The sequence below is a fragment of the Ranitomeya imitator genome, chromosome 2, assembly GCF_032444005.1.
Source record: "Ranitomeya imitator isolate aRanImi1 chromosome 2, aRanImi1.pri, whole genome shotgun sequence".
NCBI lineage: Eukaryota > Metazoa > Chordata > Amphibia > Anura > Dendrobatidae > Ranitomeya > Ranitomeya imitator.
The window spans coordinates 148674376-148690591 of NC_091283.1; the positions used below are offsets into that span (position 1 = coordinate 148674376).

General features: G+C 46.0%; 1 protein-coding gene across 1 annotated transcript in view; it reads left to right on the forward strand.

Annotated features, from left to right (window-relative positions):
- Positions 1-16216, forward strand: part of PHF19 (PHD finger protein 19) — an 87738-nt gene that overhangs the window by 33282 nt on the left and 38240 nt on the right. The window contains 5 exon segments of the mRNA XM_069747433.1: positions 5978-6126; positions 8503-8598; positions 9232-9300; positions 9686-9806; positions 13752-13819. Of these exon segments, the coding sequence (XP_069603534.1) occupies positions 5978-6126; positions 8503-8598; positions 9232-9300; positions 9686-9806; positions 13752-13819 (503 nt within the window).

Genomic DNA, 16216 nt, shown 5'->3' on the forward strand with positions numbered 1-16216 from the left:
ATTATATTACAAGCAGTACAAGAGACATTATAGAGATGAGATCAGGTAGATAGTGGCATGTAAATCCTAATTACATCAGGTGTTATATAATAAAGTGCATAGTGCAACTTACAGTCTGAGATCTGGGATAGTGGGACGGTAAATGGAATTTAACAATGAAAGTAGTATCAAAAATAGTCCCGCTCCAAACAAGTAAAACCACCCCATGCCCTACTGGCTCTTACCCAATGTCAGATGTATAGGATGACACGCCACAAAGCGCATTATGATCCATGGAGGGTGACACACTGCTCCAGCATGTTCATCGCACTAAACCTGTTCCCATGGCTTCAGCGTCTCCGGACTTGTCTCCTTCGAGCACATTGGTGACGTCATTGGTCAGTGATCATACAGGAGCTGATCCTGTTGATTTACCCAAGTGCAGTCAGCGGTTGGGAGTGTCGGGATCTCTGCACGGGGCTCAGACTCCAGACTGGATACAGACAGAGATTGTGATAATGTTATCTCTATTCTTCCATCATTTGCAGATCAGTAGCGTCTCCATCCTGGGATTTCCATCATTCACTACTTCTTGGTGCTACATTTTCCATGTTCAGGAGAGTAATTCCATAACTAGGCACACGTCTAGGAAAGCTTGGTAACAGTCCTTTTCATGATGGCTTCCATATTGGTTGCCCCCCAGGTTCCCAACATGCAGTCATATAGGTGTGAAGGACAGAATAGATAGAAATATGGATGACCGCCCTTATGGGGCTGTGGTGGCTGCTGTATTGCTCATTATCTAATGATGTACCTTTAGTAGTATGTGTAACCTGACACAGTAGGATGAGGGCTGAGATTTCTCAAGAGATACAAAACCGCCTCATAGTCTTTAATAAAAGCTAGTGAATTCTCCAGCCCTGTTCATGTATAGTTGCGTCTTCTCCATTATGTGTTAATCACCAGTATTCAGTCAATCGCAGCCCCCAAACAACTGTCGTCATCATTGCTCAGATATGTGGCTGTCAGAACGGTCATGGTCATGCTACATGATGTCGGCTGATTAACCTTCACCCGTCTGCTCCAGGTGAATAAAATCACAGTATGATTCACAATGGCGTAGTGTCCTCTACACCGGTCACTGAGCAGATCATGCCTGGCCTTTGTTTCCACTCGCCCCTGATTTGGAAAACCTCACCATAGTAAGTTTAGTGCTGGTGCTGTGGCATGTTCTGGAAACCATGAAATATTACTGATTTACGATGAATGTTAAGCCAATATTCATCTAGGCAAGTCTGAGTGTCTGGGAGACATTATCAAGTCACGGAGTGGAGTGACCCCTAAGAAATGTCTCTAGGATGTTCAGGAGGAAAAAAAAATGCCTCTTGTGGGCCTTTAGGTGTTGATGCGCCTCCATTGTGAACTAACTCCAGGCTGGAACTAGATTGTGACCTGATACATTCTATGTCACTGATACATTGTAACCAGCAATTAGGAAGAGAGACTTGTGCTTTTGTTTACCTTAGAGAGCATTAGCTTAAATGATACACTGTGGCAAAACCTCAGCTACAGACAACGTTTGGAAACATTTTACATCTATAAAAGGTTCTGTTTTGTGTTAAAGCTCCTTCCACAATTACGTTTTTAAGTGCAGAATTGCATGGTTTCTCCATTTAAAAAACAACAAAAAATGCAATTTTCCAATGCAGACCTCTGCAAAAAGCCCTGCAGCATTTCCATACTGCCCTGCTTTTCTTCATTAAAGCTAATAAACCTAAATCATAGAATCATAGAAAGATAGAGTTGGAAGGGAACTCAAGGCTCATCTTGTCCAACCCCCTGCTCAATGCAGGATTCACTAAACCATCTCAGTCAGATGTCTGTCTAGCTTCTGTTTGAAGACTTCCATTGAAGGAGAACTCTCCACCTCTCGTGGCAGCCTGTTCCACTCATTGGTCACTGTCAAAAAGTTTTTTCTAATCTCTAATCTGTATCTTCTCCCTTTGTTTTCACTCCATTGCTTCTCGTGTTTCCATGGGCAAATGAGAATAATGATGATCCCTCTACACTGTGACATCCCTTCAGATATTTTTAGATAGCTATTAAGTCTCCTCTGAGACTTCTTTTTCGTAGGCTAAACATTTTCATATCCTTTAACCGTTCTTTGTAGAACAGCACGGTGGCACAGTGGGTTAGCACAGCAGCTTTGCAGTGCTGGAGTCTTGGGTTCTAATCCCACCTTGGACAACATCTGCAAGGAGTTTGTATGTTCTCCCTGTGTTTGCGTGGGTTTCCAACGGGCACTCTGGTTTCCTCCCACATTCCAAAGACATACTGATAGGGAATTTAGATTGTGAGCACCATCAGGGACAGTGATGATAATGTGTGCAAAACTGTAAAGCGCTGCGGAATATGTTAGCGCTACATAAAAATAAAGATTATTATTAATTATTGCAACAAATGCCACTTCTATATGCGCAAAGGGAGGAAATTACCATGAGATAAGTCAATTATTATAATACGAATTGTCACTCAAATCAAAGTATGTATCTTGCCTCCAGATGAAGATAAAGCGAAACGCGCGTAGGGGCAGTAGGCTGGGGTTCTAGTAAGAACATTATACCAGTAAGTTTTAGCCCTTCTTATACACATTGGCCCACTTGTGGCTGTGGCTTTGCACTACTTAGCACTAAACATGGATCGCCCCCAGACACAGGGCCACGCGTTCTCGGTACCGGGCCTCTCTGGTTCGGTTCTGAGGCTGTCACGGTGGCTAGACCCGGTCCGCGACCCTGCTATGGGGCGTCCAATAAAGGTGGTGCAGTCTGTCAGGGATTCGTGACGCCACCTGTGGTGTTCGGTCAGGGCGACCGACGCTGCTATGGGGTCCGCTGGGGTGATGGAATGGCAGCTGGATGGTATACCTTCCCACAGGTGAAGTATGTCCCCAGGGCTTCCCAGTAAGGTGGATGGTGATGGTGTGAGGTGCAGTCAATAACGAGGACACAAGGTTGCAGTCTCTTTACCTCTTTACTGAAGACTTCACGATCCGCAATCCAGAGCACGCTTAACAGGGCTATCTGAGACCGGCCGGTCCAATGGGCACTTCCAGAATTCCCTTTGCAGGTGGAAATCGTTGCCTACCAATAGCGCCTGTGTGTTGTAGTGCTACCCTGCTGAGCATTCGGAATAGTCCTCACAACTGCTGTTCTCATTCGTTCGTTCTTTACAGCTCTCTCTTTCTTTAGTTCCAGATGTTTCTAGTTCAACGTCCCCCAGGTATGTTATGGCTAGGACGCACCCGTATGACGGGAAGGCCTGGAGGTCTTCCGGGACCCTAGAGTCGCCCCTCTCCCACTGTTGCCCCCTATGTCTTCGTAGGTGTTTAGGTTAGACAGCCAACCTATAATTAACTGTCCTGCGGAGTTTGAAGTAAGGCGTAGAGTCAGTTACTCCCTCGGTGTTCCGGCCACCGGCTACGCGCCTCAGTAGGATGTTGCCTCGGTCTCACGGCACGACTCCTACTGGTTCTCCTTTGTGCTTGATCTCGTTTCTCACTGTTTCACAATATCCTTCGCTTCGTGTCTCTTTCTTAGGATACCGCCGCAAGGTAGTGCAGGCGCGGTTCCGTAACGTTCTGTTCTGGTCGCTCGGTACCTGCCAGGTTCCCACGCCTGACAGGGACCTCCCTGTGTCTTCTCCCTGCAACACCCCCTGCCACGGGATGTTTCCTGAATCCAACCCAGTCAGCTTCTGACTAACTTTCTATCCAACCCCTAGTTTTACCAGTGTGAGGAGGGGCCCAATAAATCCTTTTGCTCCCCCTAGTGGCCGGAGTGTGAAGTGTAATGTGTGCTGGTGATACCTGGTCAGTGGAATTCCTTCAGTGCCATCAGACGTACCATCACTCCCCTTAGTGGCAGAGTGTCATACTGCAACGACCAGATCTCTGGGGCGCTGCAAACACCTTACATATATTTAGTGATATACATTTTTGTGCAGCTACTTTGTCCTCAGGTCGAGCACTGATATTCAGTACATGCAGTATAGCAAATTACCAGCAAGATACATACTTTTATGTGAGTGACCGCTCCTATTATAATAATTGACTTAGCTCATGGTAATTTCCTCCCTATGCACTTATAGAAGTGGCACTTATTACAATAATTACTTTACTGGTTGCTATTTATCTTTTGTTATTCCCCTTAGTCCTGCTTCGGCAGTATAATTCTGTTTATTTTTTAATTTATTTGTTATATTTTACTTCAATAAAATGTATTATTTGGTACAAGATACTCTCTTTTCCCATTTGCTATAATTAGTTGGTTGGGGTTGTGTATATGCATCACACTGTTGACTCATGTGCAGTCTGTGATCTGTTAGTATACCCACGTCTTTTTCACACGTGCTGTTGCTTAGTTCTGTTCCTAGCATTTTATAGATGTAACTTTCGTTTTTCATGTCCGTATGTATAATTTTGCATTTCTCCCTGTTAAATACCATTCTATTAGTCACTGCCCTTTGTTCAAGTTTATCAATATCCTTCTGAATCCTTTCTCTTTTGTCTAGTGTTAGCTATCCCTCCTAGCTTTGCATCGCCTGTAAATTTGATTACCGTAGTTTACCTTCAGTTCCCTTATCTAGATCATTTATAACAAATGTTGAACAACACTGGGGCTAGTACAGAGCCTTGTGCTACCCCACTGGAAACACTTTTCCAATTGAATGTGCAACCATGTATTACCACTCTTTGAGTACTATCGCTGAGCCAGTTATGAAACCACCTAACTGTATAGCCTTGTCAATCTCATACTTGGTCATTTTTTCAATAAGGATAGTATGAGATGCATATCAAATGCTTTGCTGATGTCGACATATACTATATCTACCACAATTCCCTGATCCCCACAGTCAGTGATTCCATCATAGAAGAAAATTAGATTAGTCTGGCTTGACTTGTTTGCTACAAACCCATGCTGGCTCTGGTTAATTGCTGTATTCTTATCTTATCTTATTATAAGTACTTATATGCAGGCTGTTTGATAATTTGTTCAAATATCTTTCCTGGGATGGAAGTAAAGGCCCCTTCACATTAAGCGACGCTGCAGCGATACCGACAACGATCCGGATCGCTGCAGCGTCGCTGTTTGGTCGCTGGAGAGCTGTCACACAGACAGCTCTCCAGCGACCAACGATGCCGGTAAGCAGGGTAAACATCGGGTAACTAAGCGCAGGGCCGCGCTTAGTAACCCGATGTTTACCCTGGATACCATGCTAAAAGTTAAAAAAACAAACACTAGATACTTACCTACCGCTGTCTGTCCTCCAGCGCTGCGCTCTGCTTCTCTGCACTCCTCCTGTACTGTCTGTGAGCCGGAAAGCAGAGCGGTGACGTCACCGCTCTGCTTTCCGGCTCACAGACAGTACAGGAGGAGTGCAGAGCACAGCGCTGGAGGACAGACAGCGGTAGGTAAGTATGTACTGTTTGTTTTTTTTAACTTTTAGCATGGTATCCAGGGTAAACATCGGGTTACTAAGCGCGGCCCTGCGCTTAGTTACCCGATGTTTACCCTGGTTACCAGTGAAGACATCGCTGGATCGGTGTCACACACGCCGATCCAGCGATGTCTCCAGGGAGTCCAGCGACGAAATAAAGTTCTGGACTTTATTCAGCGACCAACGATCTCCCAGCAGGGGCCTGATCGTTGGTCGCTGTCACACAGAACGATTTCATTAACGATATCGTTGCTACGTCACAAATAGCAACGATATCGTTAACAATATCGTTATGTGTGAAGGTACCTTAAGGCTCACTGGCCTGTAATTTCCTGGCTCCATCTTATTTCCTTTTTTGAAGATAGAGACAACATTTGCATCAAGATTGTATCCTGCGGCCTCATGACAGAGAAGAAAACCAAAGCGCTATGCACGTTTTGGTGCCTTGTGACTGGAAAGTGACTCAGATAAATGATTTCTAATATTACTACTTTTTTTCCAGAAAGGTGGCGCTCTAAAGAAAGGTCCGATTGCAAAGACCCTCCAGGCTATGAAAATGTTCCTTACATACTGTCCTGAGGACCTGGACTGGGACTCGTCTCACAGAACCAACCAGCAGCAGTGTTACTGTTACTGCGGGGGCCCCGGAGAGTAAGAGACTGGTCCTGCTATGTGCATCCTTCCAGCTTAATACAATGACAGGGGTCGCCTGTAGTTCCTGTGTAGCAGATGAGCTTAGTTAAGTCAGTATAGCTACAGTTAGACCCAGAAATATTTGGACAGTGGCACCAGTTTTGGCATTTTCGCTGTTCACCAAAATATATTCAAGTTACTGTTATATAATCAATATGGGCTTAGAGAGCAGACTCTCAACTTTAATTTGAGAGTATTCACATCCTAATTGTATGGGTATGGGTTTAATATGTAGCTGCTTCTTTTTCAAGGGACTAAAAGTAATTGGACAATTATCTCAAAATGGTCTCCATATGCTATCTCTTTATTGATCCATTATCAATTACGCAGGTAAAAGATCTGGAACACATTCCAGATGTGGCATTTGTCTTTCAAAGATGTTGCTAAGAACTCACAACATGCGGTCAGATGAGCTCTCAATGGAAGAGAAACAGACCATCATTAGGCTGCAGAAATCCATCAGGGAGATATCAGAAATGTTAGGACAAATCAACAGTTTAGTACATTCTGCAAATCAAAACAAAAAACGCACTGGTGAGCTTGGGAACTCAAAAAGGCCTGGACGTCCACAGAAGACAACAGTGGTGGATGATTGCAGAAACCTTTCCATGGTGAAGAAAAACCCCTTCATAACATCCATCCAAGTAAAGAACACTCTCTATGAAGTTGGTGTCTCAGTATCGAAGTCCACCAGACTTCATGAGAGCAAATACAGAAGGTTCACCATCAATCAGCCATAAAAATAGAAAGGCCAGATTGGAGAGCAATAAGGTGCGCACTCAGTGTTGGGTAGAGAGGCATGTAGGCTGAACTGGAGAATCCAAACTAAGTCAAATAGCAGGAAGTCGGCCGCACTCGCACTGAGAACGCTTGTGTTTATTTAGTTACAGTACAATATTTCACAAAAGTACTGGGTAGAAGAATATAGAGCGACATGATTAGACCTGTCCCGGGTCTTTTTCAAACGTTGCTTTAATCACAAAGATAGGATGTACTGCACAGCACACGCACCAAGGCTGGAGTACATGTTGCGCAGCACACCCTTATCCTTGTCATTAAAGCCACATTTGAAAAAGACCAGGGACGGGCCGAAACATAAAATATGAAAGGCCACATTAGACTTTGCCAAAAAACATCGAAAGAAGCCGCCCAGTTCTGGAAAACCATTCTGTGGACAGATGAATCTAATATCAACCTGTACCAAATTGATGGTGAGAAGAAAGTATGGAGAATACTTTGAATGGCTCATGATCAAAAGCACAATATCTTAACCCCATGGAGCAGCATATCAAATGCGTAAGACAAAACTTAAGGCAGAAAAATGCGCAAACAAGCAACAAGTGAAGTCAGCTTCAGTAAAGGCCTGAGAAAGCTTCACAAAAGAGGAAACCCAACGTTTGGTGACGTCCACGGCTTCCAGACTTCAGGCCATCATTGCCTGCAAAGGATTCTCCACAAAGTATTAAAAATGAACATTTTATTCATGGTAAAGTTAATTTGTCCAATTACTTTCGAGCCCCTGAAATGAGGAGGCTTTGTAATAAAATGATTGTGATTCCTAAATGTTTACAGGATATTTTTGTTCAACCCCTTTAATTAAATATGAACGTCTACACTTCAATTGTATATCAGTTTGTTCATTTTTCAGCAAAAATAGTGGCCTGCAGAGCCCCGATCTGGAGACTCAGTCACTCTCCAAATATTTTTTGACTAAATTATATGTGGCTGTGTCACTGGGGAATCAAGGGTTATCCCTTATCTGTAGTTTAGGAGACAACTTGCCTATTGCTGGGTGTCCAATACTGGGAAGCCCATCGCTCCTCCAGAATGGGGTTTATGCAGCCTTGTTTGAATCCATCTGGGTTTGAGCATGTAAACCACTGCTCCATCTGTCTGTTATCTGTGGCTTTTCTGAAAATGGCGGAGTGCAGTATTGTATTTGGCAGTCCTGTAGACATTGGATTTGGAGCTGGAGTGCATGCATGCCCCATTTAGATGACTCTGTAGAGCCTGGATCTAATAACTGGTACGCTTCCCAGCAATCAGACCCCAGTGTTCAGTGAGTTACGCTTGTTGTTTCCTGGAGATGCCCTCCTCCGTGTGTATGGACATGTGCCTTGTGACCATTTATAGCTATAATGTGATATGCTCCTGGTTTGGAAATTCTTCCGAGTGCCAATGTAGTCATTGCTATGGGCTGTACATGATTTATCACAATAGATGTAAAGATAAATAAATAGCTGCAATTATAAGATCTAAATTAGCTCTGATGCACCATCTAGTAAGTCATTGACATTCTCTGGTTTTGCCATTGATCCTGTCTTCTGATCGCAGGTGGTACCTGAAGATGATCCAGTGTTGTCGCTGTCGCCAGTGGTTCCACGAGGCTTGTATCCAGTGCTTGACTGAGGCCATGCTATTTGGAGACAGGTAAGATCGTTATGCCCCCCGTTCTTTTGCCATGGAGGGCTGTTATAATAGAGCTTCACCGCCCGTTAATGTGCAGTAAATGATACAGCAGTGACTGCTTGTCATGTACAGCAAACAAGCTGCCCTTATTCTGTGAGGAGTGATTACCTACAGAAAAAACTATAAGAAAATTCTACCTGAGCTGTGACTTCACTGAATGTAATGAACACTGATTGCCTTCAGTTCCTATACTACAGTACTGACATGGAGGTAACTCCACAGTTGTGGGCCTCATGGCGTGGGCTGGATTTCACCTCCTTCCGCCATTCATCGTGCAGGGGTGCAGTCAGTCTGAAGTGGTGACTTTTAGCGTGAAGTCTGTACATTCCTAAGACTGGGCCTCTCCTTCACACGGCCCGCCCTACACGACCAGCAAAAACATTCACTGCATTAACCCTTAAAGAAACATGGCTGACACCGGCCCACTGAGAAGTATCCATCACTACTATGGGCTCTTAGTAAATAGTGGCACGTGATACTCAGGCTTTCTAGCTATAATGATGGAGAAGCCGACCCTGTGTTGTTCCAGCAGCAGGACAGACCCTGCAATACACCTGACACATGGATCCCATCTAACCCTGTGTTTCTCTGCAGGTTTTTCATATTCTTCTGCTCTGTCTGCAATCATGGGGTGGAGATCATCCGACGGCTGCCACTGCGATGGTAGGAACGCACTAGATTTGTCACAAGTGCACCCTAATAATGGGCCAACTGATTGGTAACACTTATTAGATGTTTTTGAGACTCTTTACACAACTCTCATAGTAGAAACGTAGCGAGTTATGGGGCAGTGTCTGAGAGGAGTGGTAAAGTGCCCAAGTTTTGGGAGTAAACGACTATTATATAGTTGCATCAACCACATGGTGACATAAGAATCCCAGCACTCGAGCGTTACAACACGGGCTCCATTTACATTTGTAACTTTTATGAATGTGCTTAATTTGCCTGATTTTGTGCATCTTCTGACTATTGATGGGTCACCCTGATATGTGGAGGCCAGAAGATCCCTCTGCTCAGGGCTGACGCTTATTCCCTTGTGTCCTTGTAGGGTGGATGTTGTGCACCTCGCTCTCTACAATCTCGGGGTCCTCAGTAAGAAGAAATACTTTGATTTTGACGAGATCCTAACTTTTGTTAATGAGAAGTGGGAGCACCTGCAGCTCGGGAAGGTAAGTGGCAACTGTGCAGGGTTGTGCCAGTTGTCTGGCATATAAAGCTCAGATATATGTAGTATATGTCTGCATGTATACAGCTATATGAACTCAAAGTATTCGGCCGTGAGTAGATGTTGTGTCCATTCTCTTTGTAGTCCTGACTGTTCTGTTCTCCTCGCTACACTTATCAGCCATGGTCATGAGTAGATGTGTCCATCCTCTATGTATTTGTGTCTGTTCTGTTCTCCTCGCTGCACTTATCAGCCACAAGTAGGTTTTGAAGATCTTGCATAATACCCAAAAAATAAATATAAATTATTTGATAGCACCTAAAAATTACAACATATGTCAAAGAAACCAAAATAAATAGAGTGACAGCTAATTAAAATAATATATGATATAAATTGAAAATAAATGTGCAAGAATATTTGCAAAAATTATGTGCAAAAATGTGCAATTCCTAAAACACATATACTGCAGCAAAAAGCTTTGTAATCAGATGAAGTAAAATATAAAGTGCAAGCAGTGCTGGACGGTTTAATATGACAATGTTAACAGCAAATGCGTTAATAAAATAGATAAGGTGTGTCATAGGATGTATTAAAACATCTCAGTAGGGCATAATTTACCTAAGGGAAACGTGTTACCAGGTCCTCTACGCGCGTTTCGACACTGTTCCTTCTTCCGGGGGGTGGCCATGAGTCCATCCTCTGTGTAGTCGTATCTGTTCTGTTCTCCTCACTGTGCTCATCAGATTCGGCCATGAGTAGATGTTGTGTCCATCCTCTATGTAGTCATGCCTGTTCTGTTCTCGCTGCACTGATCAGCCCCGGCCATGAGTAGATGTGTCCATCCTCTATGTAGTCATGTCTGTTTTGGTCTCCTTGTTGCGCTTATCAGCCACGGCCATGAGTAGATGATTATTATTATTATCTATTTATATAGCATAAATTAATTAATTCCATGGTGCTGTACATGAGGAAGGGGTTACGTACAGGGTTATAGATATCGTTTACAGTAAACAAATTTACAATGACAGACTGGTACAGAGGGGAGAGGACCCTGTCCTTGCGGACTCCCATTCTACGGGATAATCGGGAAGAGACAGAAGTTCAAGGGTGCGGCAGCTCTGGTGGTGGTGAGGCGGCAACTCGGGCGGTGGTGACGTGGCAGCTCTGGCAGTGATGAGGCGGCAGCTCGGGTGGTGGTGAGGCGGCAGCTCGGGTGGTTGGTGAGGTGGCAGCTCGGGTGGTGGTGAGGCGGCAGCTCGGGTGGTTGGTGAGGTGGCAGCTCGGGTGGTTGGTGAGGCGGCAGCTCAGGTGGTTTGTGAGGCGGCAGAATGGTTATTGTAGGCTTTCCTGAAGAGATGGGTTTTCAGATTCCATCTGAAGGATCCGAGGGTGGTGGATAATCGGACGTGTTGAGGCATGGAATTCCAGAGGATGGGGGATATTCGGGAGAAATCTTGGAGGCAGTTGTGTGAGGAACAAATAAGTGTGGAGGAGAGAAGGGGGTCTTGGGAGGATCGAAGATTACGTGAGGGAAGATAATGGGAGAATAGTTCAGAGATATAGGGAAGGGACAGGTTATGGATGGCTTTGTAGATCAGTGTTAGTAGTTTGAACTGGATTCGTGGGGGAATTGGGAGCCAGTGGAGGGATTTGCAGAGGGGAGAAGCAGGGGAGTAGTGAGGAGAGAGGTGGATTAGCCGGGCAGCAGAGTTGAGATGTAGATGTGTCCAATCTCTATGTAGTCATGTCTGTTCTCCTCGCTGCTGCTATTAGCCACGTGTAGATGTGTCCAATATCTATGTAGTCATGTCTGTTCTGTTCTCCTCGCTATGCTTATTAGCCCCGGCCACGAATAGATGTGTCCATCCTCTTTGTAGTCATGTCTGTTCTTCTCGCTGCACTCCTCAGCCCCGGCCATGAGTAGATGTGTCCATTCTCTTTGTAGTCATGTCTGTCCTGTTCTCCTCGATGCGCTCATCAGCCCCGGCCTGCACATTTGGCTGCTATGGTGACTTTGACAGTAAATGTCCTATAAGGTCTCAGCCATAGAAGAGTTGATGGTTTTTATCTGTAGAGACCCAAGTTATTATTACGTGTCTTGGTCCTCAAAGCAGTACACAGCTCAGTAAAAAACCTTTTGACATATGTGAGGCAGTGACCGGGGTCATATGCGAGGGTCGCTATGTGTCCCCCAGGATGCGCACACAAGCTGTGATTGCAATGCAGAATAAAAGTGAGTGTTGGCTTTGGGCAAGCTATTTGTCCAAGGCAGATTTAAGAAAACCTGCTCTGGGCTTTTATTTTTTAAATGGACTACAGGATGGTAGTGGGGCAGTCTTTTTCCATGTGGCTGCCGGTCACAGGTTCTTTGGTAAAAATCCCTGCAGCAGAGGGTGGGGTGTGTCAGTTTTGGTCTTGCAGGCAGGCAGAGCAGTCGGCTCTGCAGAGCTCAACCTGTGTAGGGCAACACAGGGCCTAGTGGAGCTAAAAGGTCTGACACCCTCAGCGTACACGGCAGTGCAGTCACCCATGGCAACAGGTCCCAGACTGTCTTTGTTTTCCCGGCTGCGATCCGGAGGATACAGTGCACTGTGTGAGTTTTTGGACATTAAAGCACGTTTTGTTTTGAACTTTGCTGGGTCACTGCCTCGTCACTGCATTCGTGGACACCGCTGCACTACACATACAAAGGTACTTTACGGGGTAATGTAGAGATAACTGAATGCGGTGTACACTGTATCCCATCTGCTTATCATTTGCAGAGGCGCAGCTCCGCCATCTTATCTCCATCTCCTGCTGATTCTGGGAAATGGGGAAGAGGTGGTGTGCCTTCATGTACTGTACGGGGGCTGCTAGGAATGACGGGCGCAGAGATTGTTTCATCACGTGTGGCATATTGTGCAGTAATGGAGGGAATTTCCTTAGGAATCAGAAAGTTGTGAAATAATTGAAAACCACCCAGCCTGGAAGCGCAACACATCTAACTTTTATTGTAGTGTCTCTCATACTGTGCTAAGCTGTGTATCTAATCCTATGATATGTGATACGGTCTGCTGAGCCATATATCTAAGGCTACGTTCACATTTGCGCCGCTCCCGGCTGCGTCGGGCGCAGCCGCGGCGACGCACGCGCCATGCGCCCCTATATTTAACATGGGGGCGCATGGACATGCGTTGCATTTGCGTTTTGCGACGCATGTGTCGCTGCAGCGCATGCGTCAGGGCGCAGGGAACACTGCATGATGCAGTTTTTCCTGCACCCAAAACCATGCAAAAAGCGATGCATGCGTCGCAAAACGCAGCGTTTGTGCATGCGTTCATATTTGCGTTGTGCGTTGTATCGCCGACGCAGCGCCGCACAACGCAAATGTGAACGTAGCCTAATCCTGTCACGTTTGATAGTGGCTTCTGAGCTGTGCATCTATTGCTATCCAGTGTGACACAGTCCCAGAGATAATACAGATGTTGCTCTGTTTCATTGGGCTTTGTTGCCACCTAGTGAATATGTCAGGAATTACTGCTCTGAATCATCAGTAAATTCTCACCGTCCATAAACAAAATGAATTTTTCCAGCAAACAAGAATTGTGATAAATTTCACAGAAAAAGGATAAATAATCAGGTTGTGACCTGGGGCTGCTGCCCGGGTATCACCCATCCCTTGTAGATTGTGAGCCTTCGCGGGCAGGGTCCTCTCTCCTCCTGTCCCAGTTGTGACTTGTATTGTTCAAGATTATTGTACCTGTTTTTATTTATACCCCTCCTCACATGTAAAGCGCCATGGAATATATGGCGCTATAATAATAAATAATAATAATAATGTGATCCCCTGGTTATTTCTGTACATTGTCGTTTTAGAATTCCAACACCTTGTAGCTACCAGTCTATGTTTCCGTCTGTTTATGTGCCCGTTTATTCCTGCGCTCTGACCTGTCAATCATGTCACTTCCAGCTTTCGATCTTCCCTGTAGAGGAGCGAGATCAGCACCTTCTTGAAGCGTTAAACAGCTACAAAAGCAGGTGAGTGCTGGTGACTTCAATTAGAGATATACTGTGTGCTCGCAACTTCCATCAGAGATATATACTATGTGCTGATAACTTCCATCAGAGAAGTACTCTGTGCTGGCGACTTCCATCAGAGATATACTATGTGCTGGTGACTTCCATTTGAGAAATACTGTGCGCTGGCGACTTCCATCAGAGATATATACTATGTGCTGGCGACTTCCATCAGAGATATACTATGTGCTGGTGACTTCCATTTGAGAAATACTGTGCGCTGGCGACTTCCATCAGAGATATATACTATGTGCTGACAACTTCCATCAGAGATATACTGTGTGCTGGCGACTTCCATCAGAGATATACTATCTGTTGGTGACTTCCATTTGAGATATACTGTGTGCTGGTGACTTCCATTTGAGATATACTGTGTGCTGGCGACTTCCATCAGAGATGTACTATGTGCTGGTGACTTCCATTTGAGATATACCGTGTGCTGGCGACTTCCATCAGAGATATATACTATGTGCTGACAACTTCCATCAGAGAAGTACTGTGTGCTGGCGACATCCATCAGAGATGTACTGTGTGCTGGCGACTTCCATCAGAGATATATTGTGTGCTCACAACTTATATCGGAAAAGTACTGTGTGCTGGTGACTACTGTGTGCTGGTGACTTCCATCAGAGAAGTACTGTGTGCTGGCGACTTCCATCAGAGAAGTACTGTGTGCTTGCCACTTCCTTTAGAAATGTACTGTGTGCTGGCGACTTCCATCAGAGATATACTGTGTGCTGGTGACTTCCATCAGAGATATACTGTGTGCTTGTGACTATAAGAAGACATAGTGCCCCTTTGTGGAGGTTGCACTGGAGCTGGCACTTATGTTCTGTAACCACAGCCTAATTATACCAGGTCACTGACCCCTGTGAGGGGTTGACTCACTCAGCTGCTTCCCAAGGTAGACACAGGAACACTACTTGCGGTGAATCACCTGCTGGATTATTGTGGAACAGCATAAACCATAGCAGGGTTCAGCAAAGTAAACATGGCCTTTCTGGCATAACGGCAAAACAAAAAGAAAACATATAGCAAAGTCCAATAGTCTGAGGGATTCGCCCTCTCAGACCACCATGTGTCTTCAGCTCTACCTGGAGCCACCGTTTGGAGTCTTTTTCTCTCCAAACCACAACATGCAGACTTCTTTTGAAGTCCAGCTATTTAAACCCCTGACAATGTGACTCCAAACTGTGACATCACACAGGTGCCATCAGCACACGGCTGTGCCCACTGCAGGTGGAGATGAGGTGGACATCTTCCCACCCACTCTATAGATGTCCACATAAAACCAGCCCATGTATGCAACTTTATTTAACTCTCACAACTCGTACTGTGCTGAATGAAAATACTGTGGTTTCACATCACTGACGCCATTATGCGCAGCAACACATATCTCCCCTCATATGCTGTGCCAGTGACCCTGTCACACCCCCTACAGTTAGCCCGAGGATAGGGGGCTCCATGTAACTACCAAGGCATATGTAGACAAGTAAGTGTGCCCAATGCATGCAAGTCAAGGCGCTCCTGTTGCTGTGGAGCTGCTGTTGCTCTGGAACCGCTGGCGCTGTGGAGCTGCTGCCGTTAGCACTCTGGAGCCGCTGTGGTGTCGCTAGCGCTGTTCTCGCTGCTGGCGCTGTTGTAGCTGTGGAGCTGCTCTCGCTGTGGGGCTGTTGTTGCTGTGGCGCTGCTGTCGCTGTGGCGCTGCTGTCGCTGTGGAGCTCTTGGCGCTGTTGTCGCTGTGGAGCTGCTGTCGCTGTGGAGCTGTTGTTGCTGTGGAGCTGTTGTCGCTGTGGAGCTTCTCACTGTGGCGCTGTTGTCGCTGTGGAGCTGCTCTCGCTGTGGCGCTGTTGTCGCTGTGGAGATGCTCTCGCTGTGGCGCTGCTGTCGCTGTGGAGCTGTTGTTGCTGTGGAGCTGCTCTCACTGTGGCGCTGTTGTCGCTGTGGAGCTGCTCTCACTGTGGAGCTGCTCTCACTCTGGAGCTGCTCTCACTGTGGAGCTGTTGTTGCTGTGGTGCTGTTGGCGCTGTGGAGCTGTTGGCGCTGTGGCGCTGTTGCTGTGGAGCTGTTGTCACTGTTGCGCTGCTGTCACTGTGGCGCTGCTGTCGCTGTCTCGCTGCTGTGGAGCTGCTCTCGCTGTGGCGCTGTTGTCGCTCTGGAGCTGTTGTCGCTGTGGAGCTGCTCTCACTGTGGCGCTGTTGTCACTGTGGAGCTGCTCTCACTGTGGAGCTGTTGTCGCTGTGGTGCTGTTGGCGCTGTGGAGCTGTTGGCGCTGTGGAGCTGCTCTCGCTGTGGCGCTGTTGCTGTGGAGCTGTTGTCACTGTTGCGCTGCTGTCGCTGTGGCGCTGCTGTCGCTGT